Source organism: Microchirus variegatus (assembly GCF_963457635.1).
Source record: "Microchirus variegatus genome assembly, chromosome: 9".
In the NCBI taxonomy this organism is placed as follows: Eukaryota; Metazoa; Chordata; class Actinopteri; order Pleuronectiformes; family Soleidae; genus Microchirus; species Microchirus variegatus.
In genome coordinates this window covers 3,874,136-3,889,266 of record NC_139810.1, presented here as the reverse complement: position 1 = coordinate 3,889,266, position 15,131 = coordinate 3,874,136, and the positions used below count along the sequence as shown (strand labels likewise).

Sequence of the window (15,131 nt, the reverse complement as noted above, 5' to 3'; positions counted from 1 at the left end):
ATATGTAGACGATAAATTACTGTATATGTTGACAATAAATTACTGTATATGTAGAGGATAAATTACTGTATATGTAGAGGATAAATTACTATATATGGTAATTATAAATCACTGTATATGCGGATGATAAATAACTGTATATATAAATGATATATTACTGTATATGCAGATGATACATTTCTGTATATGTAGACGATAAATTACTGTATATGTTGACAATAAATTACTGTATATGTAAACAATAAATTACTGTTTATGCAGATGATAAATTACTGTATATGTAGATGATAAATTACTGTATATGCAGACAATAAATTACTGTATATTTTGACAATAAATTACTGTATATGCAGATGATACATTTCTGTATATGTAGATGATGAATTACTGTATATGTTGACAATAAATAACTGTATATGCAGACGATAAATAACTGTATATATAGATTATAAATGACTGTATATATAAACAATAAATGACTGTATATGTAAACAATAAATGACTGTATATGCAGACGATAAATTACTGTATATGTAGATTATAAATGACTGTATATATAAACAATAAATTACTGTATATGTAGATGATAAATTACTGTATATATAGACAATAAATTACTGTATATGTAGATGATAAATTACTGTATATATAGATTATAAATGAATATGTAGATAATTAATTACTGTATATGTAGATGATAAATTACTGTATATGTAGATGACTATATGTAAATAATAAACAACTGTATCTGAAGATAATAAATACTATTAATCCCATGTTGCAGCGTGTGAATGAGTGAAAACTGTCGTGTAAAGCAGCTCAACAAGACTGTAAAAGCTCTATATGAAGACAGACCATAATACCAACTCTTATTCTTCTGATGTAGTGGAGTAAAAGTACACATAAATAACAAAGTAAAGATATGTAAAGATATAAACGATCATGATGATGATGGTGATGATGATGATGATGATGATGATGATGATGATGATGATGAATCCTCTCTGTTCACTTTATTTCTATGGTGACGAACGGCGAATAACGCTAGCAGGTTAGCTTCATCACTGACTCTGTGTCCTGGTGGAATCAAACCCTGCTGCTGGTCATCTGACACACACACACACACACACACACACACACACACACAGGTTTGTGCAGCTATTCTTCTCAGGACGCTGCATTGACTCACGGACCTTAAGTCTAACCACAAAAATCTCATCTTTACTCCCAAACTTTACTCATTAGGACCAGGTTTTAGGTCTCCATGAGATGAGGACCACTGGTCCTGACAAGGTCAGTGTTTATGACAGATAACACACACACACACACACACACACACACACTTTCTATTCCCCTCATCCAAGGTTATGGTCCCCCTTTAGACTGCACGCCACGGGCTCCACCAGTGTGTGTGTGTGTGTGTGTGTGTGTGTGTGATAATGAGAGAGTGGGCGGGTACAGAAGAGGAAGTGGCAGTGAAGGTAGAAGTAAAGACAGAGAGAGACAGAGAGAGAGAGACAGAGAGAGAGAGAGAGAGAGAGAGAGAGAAGGAAGAAGAAGAGACAAAAGAGACGAGGACCTGAAAGAAGACAGGAGGAGGAGGAGGAGGAGACGGGACGTAAGGAGAGGGACGGGAAAACTTGACGACCTGAGAGACGAGTGAATGGACAGGTGCGCACACACACACACACACACCACAGAAGTTTAGATCACTTTTTTTCTTCCACTGTTTTTATGAAGTTATATCTGAGAATATGATATTATTGTGTGTGTGTGTGTGTGTGTGTGTGTGTGTGTGTGTGTGTGTGTGTGTGTGTGTGTGTGTGTGTGTGTGTGTGTGTGTGTGTGTGTGTGTGTGTTGAGTGATTCATGAGCAGCTGTTTTCAGTGTGTTAATAATCGACGCCTGGAGCATCTTTCACTCTTTCATCATCCGTCTATCTTTTCATTCTCTCTCTCTCTCTCTCGCTCTCTCTCTCAGAGTCGTAACGGTTAAAACAACAGGACGAGTCTTGTCATGTGTTTTCTTCTTCTTCTTCTTCTTCTTTTTCTTTCCTCCACCTCACCTGCCATCCTTCACTCTCTCTCTCACACACACACACACACACACACACACACACACACACACACACACACACACACACACACACACACACACACACACACACACACTTGTTTCTTCTTGCCTCTTCTCACAGACGATCACCTTTCTGGAAAGAAAACAATCACTGATAAAAAAAAACTGATCAATACATTTATTACTGTATCCTGTGTGTGTGTGTGTGTGTGTGTGTGTGTAATTGTCATCGAATCCCGGATGTTTTTATTGATCGCCGTCATTCGTTAATTTAAATTGTTTTATTTTTTTGGCATTAAGATTCATAAAGGAGTGACAATAAAATAACCTTATTTTACAGTTTGATATAAGACGTCGTATAAAGGCAAAGTCAGTGGCTCTTATTTTGAAAGCCGAAAAGGAAGCTGCGCCAGTGGTATAAGATCGGCTGACTGACCGACTGTCGTGTGTGAAGAGAGATGGTCACTGGTTCACGTCTCTTTTGGCCACTTCCAGGCCACCGTACTCTTCACGTAAACTCAGTAAACACAGGGCCGAGATTGTAAAATACCAGAATTGCCCTTTAATCCTTTGATGGCAGGTGTAAAGTTGACCTTTGTCCACTTGACCTTTGTCCCCCTGCTGGACACAGGGGTGATGCTCAGTGTGTGTGTGTGTGTGTGTGTGTGTGTGTGTGTGTGTGTGTGTGTGTGTGTGTGTGTGTGTGTGTGTGTGTGTGTGTGTGTGTGTGTGTGTGCATGTGCGTGTGTGTGTGTGTGTGGGTGTGCTCTGATTTCCTGATATGAGGAAACTGTCTTTCCGATGGAGTCACACTGAAACGTTTCAGAATGAAACTTCTGTAGAAATAAACTCACACACACACACACACACACACTTCCTTCAGTGTGTGTGTGTGTGTGTGTGTGAGATCAGAGTTTCTGTTTTTTACAGAAACTGGCACAGACGCTGACAGGAAGTGTCACCTCCGATCCAACGCCAGCAAAGAAGAAGAAGCGACGTGGACGGACGACGGAGAACTTACAGAGCAGACGTCCGTCAGCGCCGAGGTATGAGCCCTGCGGGACGCCGTCGCTGACCGAGTAACCATGGTAACATCTGTGTCTCGTGTCGACAGAGTGATGTGACGAAAACCTGAGAGCAACACACACACACACACACACACACACACACACACACACACACACACACACACACACACACACACACACTCCCACACCATGAGTACGACAGCAGTGCACTCGGGCTCGCCACCTGTGGAGGAGCCGACCACGCCCCCACCAATGACCACGCCCCCTCGCAAGGCCTCGGTCCGCCTGCAGGAGAGGTGAAGTGTTTGTGTCTGTGTAAACCGCTCACTCTGCCACACCAAAGTCCATAGAGAAAATCTGTAATTTTAGCTCGCGGGGGGGACACAGGAGCTGCTGGTCCGCTGCTGCCTCGTGTGGTCACTTTGTGTCAGTGTTGGAGGCAGCAGTGGATCAACAACTCCTGTGTGCTGTGATGTTAAAATCACTGATTTTCTCTATGGACTTTGGTGTGGGAGAGTGAGCGGTTTACAAACGTCCGTTTCCTGTTGTATATGTGAGTATTATGTCTGAATCACGTGTGTGGTCACTTCTTGTAGGCGTGGCTCTAACCTGTCCCTGCTATTGGATGTGAGCACTCTGGGGGTGGAGCCTGTGTGCTCTGTCTCCACCCCGAAGGAGGTGTGGCTTCAGCTGCTCCACACCTCGTCCAGGCCGCTCACGCACACACTGCTGCAGCACGCCGCCGCCGACACGCGCGCGCTCAACGACGAGTATCAGGTAAAACATGAACATCTGCGATGTTTTCCTCTTGGCAGAGGCTAACATTAGTCATTATCTTCTGCTGCTAATTCTTTCTGTTAGTCTTTGTTGATAATAGTTGATAGCAAATGTTGCTAACAACTATGTGTAAGCATTAGCAAATTTGCTTACTTACTAGCAAAGCAGCTCACGTTAGCATCATTATTATTAACCGTTGCTAACATTAATGATGTTAACACTTTTTGTTAACGATATGATCTTTGTCAGCATGAAACTTTGCAAAAGTTAGCAAACGCAAAGTTAGCAAGCTAGCATTAGCAGCATAAGCCTAGTAAATGTTAGCAAAATTGCTACACCACATAGACGAAGAAGTGAATGTTAGAGTTGGGTGACTTCTCCAGTCAGGCTAATGCTAACTGTACAAACAGCATGGTTTTAGGCTACATTTAGCATTAGCTACAGTCATAGTGCATTACAGTAATTGTATATTATAACAGCACAAAACCAAAACATGTCAAAAGTTTGCTCTTAACGCCGAGTCGTACACGAGACGAGGTGTGTTTGTTTCACCATGCGTCTCGTCCCCGTCTCCTCCACAGAAGATCCCGCCCAACTTTGTGAGCGCCGCAGAGCTCGACGTCCCCGGACACATGATGAAGGACAGATATAAGACCATCCTGCCCAGTCAGTGTCTCACCTGTCTCACCTGTCCTCATGTCCTCAGCAGAGACACAAGAATCACTGTCTCCGCCCCTGTTTATCAATCACAGCTCTTTGTTGTTGTTGTTGTTTCTTAACCGTTTAGATCCGGAGAGTCGCGTGAGTCTGAGGAGCCTGGACGAGGAGGCGGGGCCAGATCGCTACATCAACGCCAACTACATTAGGGTCAGAACTTATTTCATATTGGGGGCGTATCCCACTATAGCTCCACCCAGAAGGGAATTTTTAAAAACACAAGAGAAGGGGATCGAGTACAGATCCCTGAGGAACGCCAGAGATATCGAGTTCTATAAATAAACGTTAAATATGGACGTTAATGTTTAACAGAGGCGGTCGGATCAGAAACAGCTGTGAGCTGAAGATTAACGGAACAAAAACTGACAACGACAACGACGCGTCAGTTGCGAGATTGTGACATATGTGTGTGTGTGTGTGTGTGTGTGTGTGTTTGTGTTGAGCTGTCAATTTGTCAGTGTGGGAGTCTGACAACCAGGAAAACCACAGGAAGTGAGGGAGGAAGTGACACGTTCCTATCTCTTCCCTTCTCACCCCGACCCACGCACTCCTGTCACTATGCAGCCGTGCGTGTGTGCTCTTGTCTTTCTATGCTTGTGAGGACCACCCCCTGGCAAACCACCCTGTGTGTGTGTGTGTGTGTGTGTGTGTTTCTTCTAGACAAAAGGGGCACCATCAGCTTTTTTGTAATGTGTCACATCAAGTTAAGTTAACTTTAGCAACTTTGCTAACGCTAGCAAAGTTGCTAACATCAGCAGGGGTTTAGGGCGGGCAAATGTTATTTACTTTGCTAATGCTAGCAACTAAAACAATACACTGTCCCTTTAAATTCATTTGAAACGAAACAATGCGACAGCGAAAAATCCTCCAGTCACACATCACTGTCTTGACGTGTTAGCGCCACCTGTAGTAATCACATGACGTTTGTTGCGTGTGGATCCTCTCGCTCTCAGGGTTACAAAGGGACACCGCGCGCCTACATCGCCACCCAGGGGCCGATGGTGCACACTGTGGGCGACTTCTGGGACATGGTGTGGCAGGAGAGGAGCAGCGTCATCGTCATGGTGACCAGACTGAAGGAGAACAATGAGGTGAGCAGGCTCCGCCCACCTTTGACCTCGCCAGACCGTGCTCCCGTGGTGGCGGTCAGGAGGTCACAGAGGTAAACGTTTGGTGTTGTTTGCAGAAGTGTGAGGTGTACTGGCCTCAGCTGAGGAGGAGGAGGAGGGTGAAGGTGAGGGACGAGGAGAGGAGGCAAGGAGACGAGGAGGGAGAGAGGAGGCAAGGAGACGAGGATGGAGAGAGGAGTCAGTTCGGGAGGTTCCTCCTCAGAGTGAGAGAGAGTCGAGAGAAGGACGGGTTCACCATCACCGACATGGAGATCCAGGTTCAGACATTACATCATCATCATCATTAGACTTTATCATGAGACACCAAAAAACATCATGTTAAATGTGTGTGTGTGTGTGTGTGTGTGTGTGTGTGCGCGTGTGTGTGTGTAGCTGGGTTCCGAGCGTCGTCCGGTCAGACATTACTGGTTCACCTCTTGGCCCGACCACCACATCCCACAATGCACTGCTCCTCTGCTGAGGTTGGTGGAGGAGGTGGAGTCGTACAGGAAGTCCCGCCTACTGCCGGACTCTCGGCCGACCACAGGCCCCGCCCCCGGCCCTGGACCAATCATCGTCCACTGCAGGTTGTGTTTTCCAGAGAAAATTAACGTGATTATCAAACACTAAAATTGTTGTTGTAAATGTGCTTAGTGTTAAGCAATTCACCTTCTCCCCTCCTTCCCTCCTTTCCTCGTCTTGCCTCCTTGTTTCCTCTCCCTGTTTTCTCCCCTTGCTTCCTCTCCTCAGTGCAGGTATAGGTAGGACAGGTTGTTTTATAGCCAGCAGTATTTGTGTGGAGCAGCTCAGAGAAACAGCTCAGGTGGACGTTCTGGAGACAGTGTGTCAGCTACGACTGGACAGGTGAGACAGACGACGCCCACACTGTCACCTGTATCACACCTGGTTCACACCTGGTTCACACCTGGTTCACACCTGGTTTACACCTGTATCACATCTGTATCACACCTGGTTTACACCTGGTTTACACCTGGTTTACACCTGGTTTACACTTGTATCACACCTGGTTTACACCTGTATCACACCTGGTTTACACCTGGTTTACACTTGTATCACACCTGGTTTACACCTGTATCACACCTGGTTTACACCTGTATCACACCTGGTTTACACCTGTAACACACCTGTAACACACCTGTAACACACCTTTATCACATCTGTATCACACCTGGTTTACACCTGGTTTACACTTGTATCACACCTGGTTTACACCTGTAACACACCTTTATCACATCTGTATCACACCTGGTTTACACCTGGTTTACACTTGTATCACACCTGGTTTACACCTGTATCACACCTGGTTTACACCTGGTTTACACCTGGTTTACACCTGGTTTACACCTGGTTTACACCTGGTTTACACCTGGTTTACACTTGTATCACACCTGGTTTACACCTGGTTTACACCTGGTTTACACCTGGTTTACACCTGTATCACACCTGGTTTACACCTGTAACACACCTGTAACACACCTGTAACACACCTTTATCACATCTGTATCACACCTGGTTTACGCCTGTATTACATCTGTATCACACCTGTATCACACCTGTATCACATCTGTAGCACACCTGGTTTACACCTGGTTTACACCTGGTTTACACCTGTATCACATCTGTATCACACCTGTATCACATCTGTATCACACCTGGTTTACACCTGTATCACATCTGTATCACACCTGTATCACATCTATATCACACCTGGTTTACACCTGTATCACACCTGTATCACACATGTATCACACCTGTATCACGCCCGGTTTACACCTGTATCATAATTGGTTTACACCTGTATCACACCTGGTTTACACCTGTCCTCCCCCCTGCAGAGGTGGTATGATCCAGACCACAGAACAGTACCAGTTCTTGTACTCGATACTGGCCCAGTTCAGTTGTCAGCTACAACACCAGCAGGTGATTCACTTAACCTAACCGAAGTGGACTTAACTTAACCTTAACTTAGATTAGGTTGACTTAACCTTAACGACTTGGCTTGACTTAACCTATCTTAAGTGGACTTGACTTAAATTTAACTTGACTTGGGTTAACTTGACTTAACCTTACCTTAACCTAAGTTAACTTGACTTAACTTAAGTGGACTTAACTTAACTTAAACTTAACTTAGATTAGGTTGACTTAACTTAACCTTAAGTTGACTTGACTTAACTTAAGCCTTACTTTAGTTGACATGACCGTAATTTGACTTGACTTAAAAAATGGTTTACAGACTTTAGTTTCCTGTTGGAAAAGTCTGTCTAACTTGCTCTTTTTTCGTGAAGTTGCCACATTGATAATTGTTTGTTAGAGACCGACCATAACTCTGTTTTCTCTTCAGGAGCAGAACCAGAACCAGCAGCTCAGCACACACTTACAGAACCTTCAGCTGGACAACACACAGAAGCAGAGGAACTGATGCTGACCAGAACGTTCCAATGGAACCTCAAAACCAACAGAACCTGGAACAAATGAGTCCAGCACCAGTTCTGGTTAGTTCCAGAGAACCAGAACATTGTGTCTCAGATGTTTGAACCCTTAAACAACCAAGTATTTCTTAAAAATCTCACCTCCAGTGTTAATATCTGATCAAATCAAATCAAATAAAAAAGTTATTCGAGGTAAAACCTCATGTACATGTATTTAAATATACAATATACATTTCACCAGGAATGTGAGTTTGCAGGAACACAGGAGCTGCTGTCTACTACTGCCTCGTGTGGTCACTTTGTGTCACTGATTGTAAAAATGCAGTTTTCAAATAAAAACGTGTTAATGTAACCTGTGTGTGTGTGTGTGTGTGTGTGTGTACGCTAGGGGGCAGAGTTCAGACAAATCGACGTTTGTGTCTCCTCTTGTTTCTGCATCTCTTCTGTTTCACGCATCAACCCCACCCACTCAAACAGGAAGCAGAGTGACTTCCGGCCTGACACAACAACAACAACACGACCGTTATAAACGAATTATTCGCAGAACAAACATACATTGCGTATAATGTATTGTTTCGAATCAATATACACACACATATATGGTTCGTTTATGTAGAATCTTTATTATTTGATTGTAAATTTTAAAAAGATGGGAGGTTCAGTCAGAGTTTTATTTTGACGGGTTGCACCGGATGCGCCGCGCGTCATCCTCTTAGTCGTCTTGACGCTTCAGCGATCGAAAAAAGGCGTAGCTAAATGAACGTCGCTGAAAACACAGAGCGGACATTAACGCCAGAAAACACCGAGTCATTCGAGCTGTTCGTCGGTTCCGCCACACTCAGTCGGTGCTGTTCGGTGTTCCGTTACCGTCACCGACTCTATCTGTGACTGACAACGTTCGGAAATAACGAAAAAAACAACAGGACCGCCGGGGCGTTAGCCAGCTAGCTAGCTAGCATAGCCACCTATCCGCCGCAACAGCAGCAGCAGCTACCCTTAGCTTTAGCATTAGCATCAGCCGCGAGACGACGCAAAGATGATAGCGCTCATCAACAAACTACTGGACTGGTTCAAAGCTCTGTTCTGGAAGGAGGAGATGGAGCTGACGCTGGTGGGACTGCAGTACTCCGGGAAGACCACCTTCGTGAACGTGATAGCGGTAAGCTGAGCTCATGTAGCCGCTAACAGATGTGCTAACGACAGCTCTTTCATCTGGGCTCCGTCCATTGTTACCCTGCAGTGATGGGGATGAGGATGATGAGGTCACAGAGACACCGTCTTCATCAGTGATTGGATTTAGCTTTAGTTTATTTTCACACTCGGTGTTTGCTCATAGACTGAAGCGAATTCTCAACACGGAGCCTTTAAATCAACCGAACAGTGCAAATGTGGGACTTTTAACTTGAAAATTCTCTAACACTGTACAGTACAAAAATCAATACATTCTGATTCCCTGTATCCTATTACATGTCAATGTCCTGAGCACAGTTTTATCAATCTTTCAGAATGAATGGAAATGTTCGCTTTTCTTACATCTCAAAGTTCAGATTTTTCTCAAGTAAAAAGTGCAACTGTTAGACTTTTAACTTGACATTTCTCTACAACTGTACAGCTAAAATGTCCTACCTCCTGTCTGTTGGTAGATGTCAATGTCATGAACACAACTCTATTTTATGAGTGTTCTCCACATCTCAAAGTTGAACTGTGTGTGTGTGTGTGTTTTTCAGTCTGGACAGTTCAGTGAAGACATGATTCCCACAGTTGGATTCAACATGAGGAAAATCACCAAAGGCAACGTCACCATCAAGGTCGGCCGTTCACTTGTGCTGTCTGATATGAATAATCAATATAATCAATGACTGTTTTTAACCCTTTCCTGTTTTCGCTGTTTAATTCCCGTGTAAACTGAAGTTTTCTCTCTCTCTGTGTAGCTGTGGGACATCGGCGGTCAGCCTCGCTTCAGGAGCATGTGGGAGCGTTACTGCCGAGGAGTCAGCGCTATTGTGTAAGTTAGTGTCCGCTTCCTGAACTGAGATTACTGCGACTGAAACTAGTCGCCGCGACGCTTCTGTCCAGTCTAAGAAAGATGGCCGACAACGATGAGCGAGAGAGAAATAAATGGAGGGAAGTCGCGCCACCAGTGAAACTGACGTTTGTAAACGCACCACACCAAAGTCCGTAGAGGAAATCAGTGATTTTTGTTCGCGGGGACACAGGTGCTGCTGGTCTACTGCTGCCTCGTGTGGTCACTTTGTGTCACTGAGGTCAATCTGCACAAAGTACAAGTACAACAAAGTACTGGGAAGTTACAAAATAAGACATTTTAACTTATTGATGGAGACAGCAGTGGATCAACAACTCTTATGTGCCGTGATGTTAAAATCACTGATTTTCTCTATGGACTTTGGTGTGGGAGAGTGAGTGGTTTACAAACTTCAGTTTCCTGTTTGAAAAGGCTGTCTAACAGTGGAAATATACCTTTAAATACAGTGTGGAAGCAGAATATATTTAGATTTCTCGCATTAGGCTGTTTTTGGGTTGGTTTTCCAACAGGAAACTGAAGTTTGTAAACCACTCACTCTCCCACACCAAAGTCCATAGAGAAAATCAGTGATTATAACATCACAGAGACACAGGAGTTGTTGATCCACTGCTGCCTCCATCACTAAGTTCAAATGTCTGATTTTGTCACTTCAGCATTTGAAGAACTTTGTTCAGATTGACCTCAGTGACACAAAGTGACCACACGAGGCAGCAGTAGACCAGCAGCTCCTGTGTCCCCGCGAGCTAAAATCACTGATTTTCTCTTTGTATTGCTAACTATTGTAGATTTTACAAGTGGCTAAAATAGTTGAACACACTGTGACAAAACCCTCATTGCAGCCGCACTTTAAAAACACGACGTGTCAATTTCTTTAAAAAAAAAATGAAAAGAGAAGTGATCTGTTTTCTCTCGCTCTCTCTAAAACTCTCTACAGTGTGAAGTTAAAAACATTTTTTACATTCGTCTTCTTCTGGTTTCAGTTACATGGTGGACGCAGCCGATCCAGAGAAAATCGAAGCCTCTAAGAACGAACTCCACAACCTGCTGGACAAACCTCAGCTGCAGGGGATTCCTGTAAGAACCACACAATCACCAGAACCACTTAGTTCAGAACCACTGAGATCAGAACCACTGAGACCAGAACCAAGTCCAAGAAAAACTAAAAACCTGAACCTTTATCTAATGTGTGTGTGTGTGTGTGTGTCTGTGTAGGTTCTGGTTCTGGGTAATAAGAGGGACCTGCCAGGAGCTCTGGATGAGAAGGAACTCATAGAGAGGATGTGAGTTTGTGCTCTTCAGTGACACATTTTTCCATTTTCATACATTTTTCATGTCTGCTGTGCTGTGCCGTGCCGTTATATACAGTATTTTCAATCAAAACTGATGTAGAATATGAACGTTAACGCTTCTGTTAGCATCCTGTCGTTCATTACCGTATCTCCTAGACTGTTAGCGATATTGAGAAAATTAAAAAACTATCTACTGAACCCACTAATTTAACCTTTTCTGACAATTCTACGGCCGTAAAATCTAAATAAATCCAGATTATCTTGACGATCATGAAACAGGTCATCAGCAGAATGATCCTGGACTAAATTAAATTAACAGGTCTAAAAATGGCAGAACTGAACATCTGTGCTAAAGGAACCGTGATGCCTCTGTAACGAAGCTCCTGCCGCAAACCTACGTTTGAGTTGGTTTACGTGTGTTTACGTTCTCCCGTCTGCGTTATTTCATCAGGAACCTGTCGGCGATCCAGGACAGAGAGATCTGCTGCTACTCCATCTCCTGCAAGGAGAAAGACAACATCGGTAACACACACACACACACACACATACACGTTTACCTAGCAGAGAGGGGACTGTCAGTCTTCACTGACAAACAGGGAACTTGGGTTTCTGGTCTTTTTTAAATAAAAACAAAAGCATAGAAAATTTACTTTAAAGGTCTTTTACCATATTATTACTTCAAATGTACTTTTTGCGCACACACACACACACATCTCAAGATCCAAAAAGAACTGTTTTATCGTCATCATAAACTGCCACAAATATATGTTTTTGTATTTTACTTTAGTGGGCAGAAAAACGACAGGTTAGCCTGTTAGCTGGAGCCATTTAGCATTGTGAGGTGGAGCAAAGTCAGCTGGAGGCTGTTCGGCTCCAGCTCACTATGCTAAAAGGCTCTTGCTAAATAAGGTGTTAGTTCAGTTAGCTGACGCTGATTTACCTGAGGCTGTTGGCTAAGTCAGCTTTGGCTTTTAGCTCAGTTAACCGAGACTGCAAACCTAACAATGTCCAACTGTAGATTAAAGTTAAAAAGACTTAAAAATCCTGAAAAGACGCGTTAATCTGCAACGTTTTCCAAAGGAAGTGGTTCAAATCTCAGGAGTCTGGTGTATTTAGCGACTAGTTTGTGAAACCACATCACTGCAGTTAATCCCAAAATTCAAAGGGTTTGAGGGACACGTGTGTCGATGTGATGTATGACGTGCACAAATGTCATTGGTTGCGTGTGACTTGATCAAAACCTGTTTTTATTTTTCAAAAATCCACACGTTTTCATCCGTTCATTTGTTTTAATTTACACTGACCTGAAAACACGGGCCACTAGATGGCAGCAGACACATGGACATCTGTGGCTGCCAGTGTTCTATTGAAGTACAACTCAAATTTGAAATGAATGGAGCATCGAACAGAATTTGTAATTTGTTTTTAAAACCAAAAACTGTATGAAATTAAAACATAGTTTTATATATTTATATATTATTTATATTTTTTCTGTATATATTATATATTTTTAGAAAAACTGAACTAAAATCATCTGAGAGTAGTAGTTTTACTGGTAAATTTGTTGGTCAAATACACTTTTTCATTTCGTAAGCTGCAAATACTTTTATTTTGACATTTTGTCTCTCACTCACACACACACACACACACACTTCCTGTCTGTGCCTCTCTCTGCAGACATCACCCTCCAGTGGTTGATCCAACACTCCAGGACTAAGAGGAGTTCCTGAGAGCAGAGACACGCCCCTAACCGAACTGGCCACGCCCCCACCAAACTTAACACATCCTCTCTCTTTGATCAACTTCATCCCTAACACACGTCACATGACCCTAAACTTCCTAACCCCAAACTAATCCCTCTCTTTCCTCTCATTTAAACCCCTCCCCACCCTTCCCCACCCCCTCATTATTACCCCGCCCCCTCGTTACCCCCCCCCCCCCCTCCCCCGCATATGCACTGATACCGCAGAAGTTTTGTTCAACATAAAACAATCGTTTAACGTAAAATCTACGTTTTCCTGATGATTTTTTTAATAACGAGCTAAATTTTTCTACGAAAGATCGGAGCAGCGGCGATGATGAGCGCCCTCTGCTGGTGAAACATCTCTGACTCTGATTGTTTTTATGAATTAAATGGTAACCGTCATTATTAACAGTATTAACAGTGATCGGGTCAGTGGTGTTCACAATCTGCAAAAATACGAATGTCACCATTTTTAAACCAAAAGTCTCTCGTGAGCAGATTTGTGTCGTTTATGAAAACAGGAAGTTGGTATCAGTGCATCCTTTTTTTTTTTATTACAATAAATAAACATAAAATTAAATAACAGTTTTATCGTCATCATGATCATAAATGCCACAAATAAATGTTTTAGTTTTTTAGTTTAATCGGCAGAAAAACGCACCGTTAGCCTGTTAGCTAGAGCCATTTAGCATTGTGAGGTGGAGTGAAGTTAGCAGAGTTAGCTGGAAGCTGTTAGGCTCCAGCTGGCTAAGCTAAAAGGCTCTTGCCAAATGAGGTGGTAGTTCAGTTAGCTGACACTGATTTAACTGAGGCTGTTGGCTAAGTTAGCTTTGGCCTTTAGCTCAGTTAGCCAGAGGCTGTTAGCTCAGTTAGCTGGAGGCTGTTAGCTGGTGGCTGTTAGGCTCTAGCCAACTAAGTGAATAGGCGCCAGCTAAATGAGTTGTTAGTTCAGTTTGCTGATGCTTCCAGCTATTTTAGCTGAGGCTGTTGGTTAAGTTAGCTGGAGGCTTTTAGCTCAGTTAGGTCAGTTAGCTGTAAGCATTTAGCCCAGTTAGCTGTTAGCTGGGGCTGTTTTGTGGATCTTCTTCCCTCAGTTTTTTCACCTCACTTCCTCTCCCTTTTATTCCTCTTTTACTTCATTCCTCCACTTCATCCGTCCATCTTTTCACCGATATAACCCTGAGAAGCTCCGCCTCCACCTCCTCCCTCCTCTGTTGTAAACTGCTTGTCCTCCTTCTGTCCTTCCTGTTCTTTATTTTCTCTCTCTCTCCCTCCCTCTCTCTGTGTCTCTCGTCCTGAGCGAGGGATTCAGATCTTCTTATTGCACTGTTGATTTTGTTTTTGTAAGATATTAATGATGAAAATAATGTTAATAACCAGATTTAATGAAGTGGTACGTTCAACTACAGAAGGACTGAAGTCTCTGTACGAAGCCTTTTATTTGTTTTATATTATTATTATTATTGTTATTGTTGTTATTATTATTGTTTTTTTTTTTTTTAATGTTGTTTGTTGATGTGATGACTTTTCTCTGGACGCTGGGACGTAAGTCAGTGATTGGACCAGAGCCGTCACATGATCAGGCTGCAGTGTTTACATCGTCATGTGGTATTAAACGCAGAAACGTCATTGGTCGCGTGTGACTCGTTCAAAACCCGCATATTAAAAAGTTTTTATTTAAAAATCAAGACGTTTATGTCTGTTTTAATCGACACCTGTCGATCATTTTCTCTCTCATGTCAGGACCTTCTACTGACGAACACACACAATATCATGATAGGTAAAAAAAGAAAGAAAAAAGGTTGCCCCCTACTGGACAAAGGAAATGCATTTTCTTTTTTAAATCTGGAAGAATATTTCAGATTTGGTTTTTTTCTCCACTTTAAATGAGAACACA

General features: G+C 42.9%; 2 protein-coding genes across 2 annotated transcripts; both read left to right on the top strand.

Moving 5' to 3' along the window:
- Nucleotides 1–3,293: 3,293 nt before the first annotated feature.
- LOC310931604 (tyrosine-protein phosphatase non-receptor type 7-like) lies at nucleotides 3,294–8,185 on the top strand (the record flags this gene model as incomplete). Its single annotated transcript, XM_083894805.1, has 10 exons — nucleotides 3,294–3,400; nucleotides 3,701–3,881; nucleotides 4,463–4,547; nucleotides 4,669–4,748; nucleotides 5,552–5,689; nucleotides 5,785–5,985; nucleotides 6,101–6,294; nucleotides 6,458–6,571; nucleotides 7,564–7,648; nucleotides 8,070–8,185. 10 exons carry the CDS (start codon nucleotides 3,294–3,296, stop codon nucleotides 8,145–8,147), a joined length of 1,263 nt encoding a protein of 420 aa, XP_083750931.1. The 3' UTR covers nucleotides 8,148–8,185.
- Nucleotides 8,186–8,907: 722 nt separating this feature from the next.
- Nucleotides 8,908–14,887, top strand: LOC310931606 (ADP-ribosylation factor-like protein 8A). Its single transcript, XM_083894807.1, has 7 exons — nucleotides 8,908–9,316; nucleotides 9,885–9,965; nucleotides 10,089–10,162; nucleotides 11,182–11,275; nucleotides 11,414–11,481; nucleotides 11,942–12,012; nucleotides 13,168–14,887. The coding sequence occupies exons 1-7, from the start codon at nucleotides 9,194–9,196 to the stop codon at nucleotides 13,218–13,220; spliced, it is 564 nt and encodes a 187-aa protein (XP_083750933.1). The 5' UTR covers nucleotides 8,908–9,193; the 3' UTR covers nucleotides 13,221–14,887.
- Nucleotides 14,888–15,131: the final 244 nt, after the last annotated feature.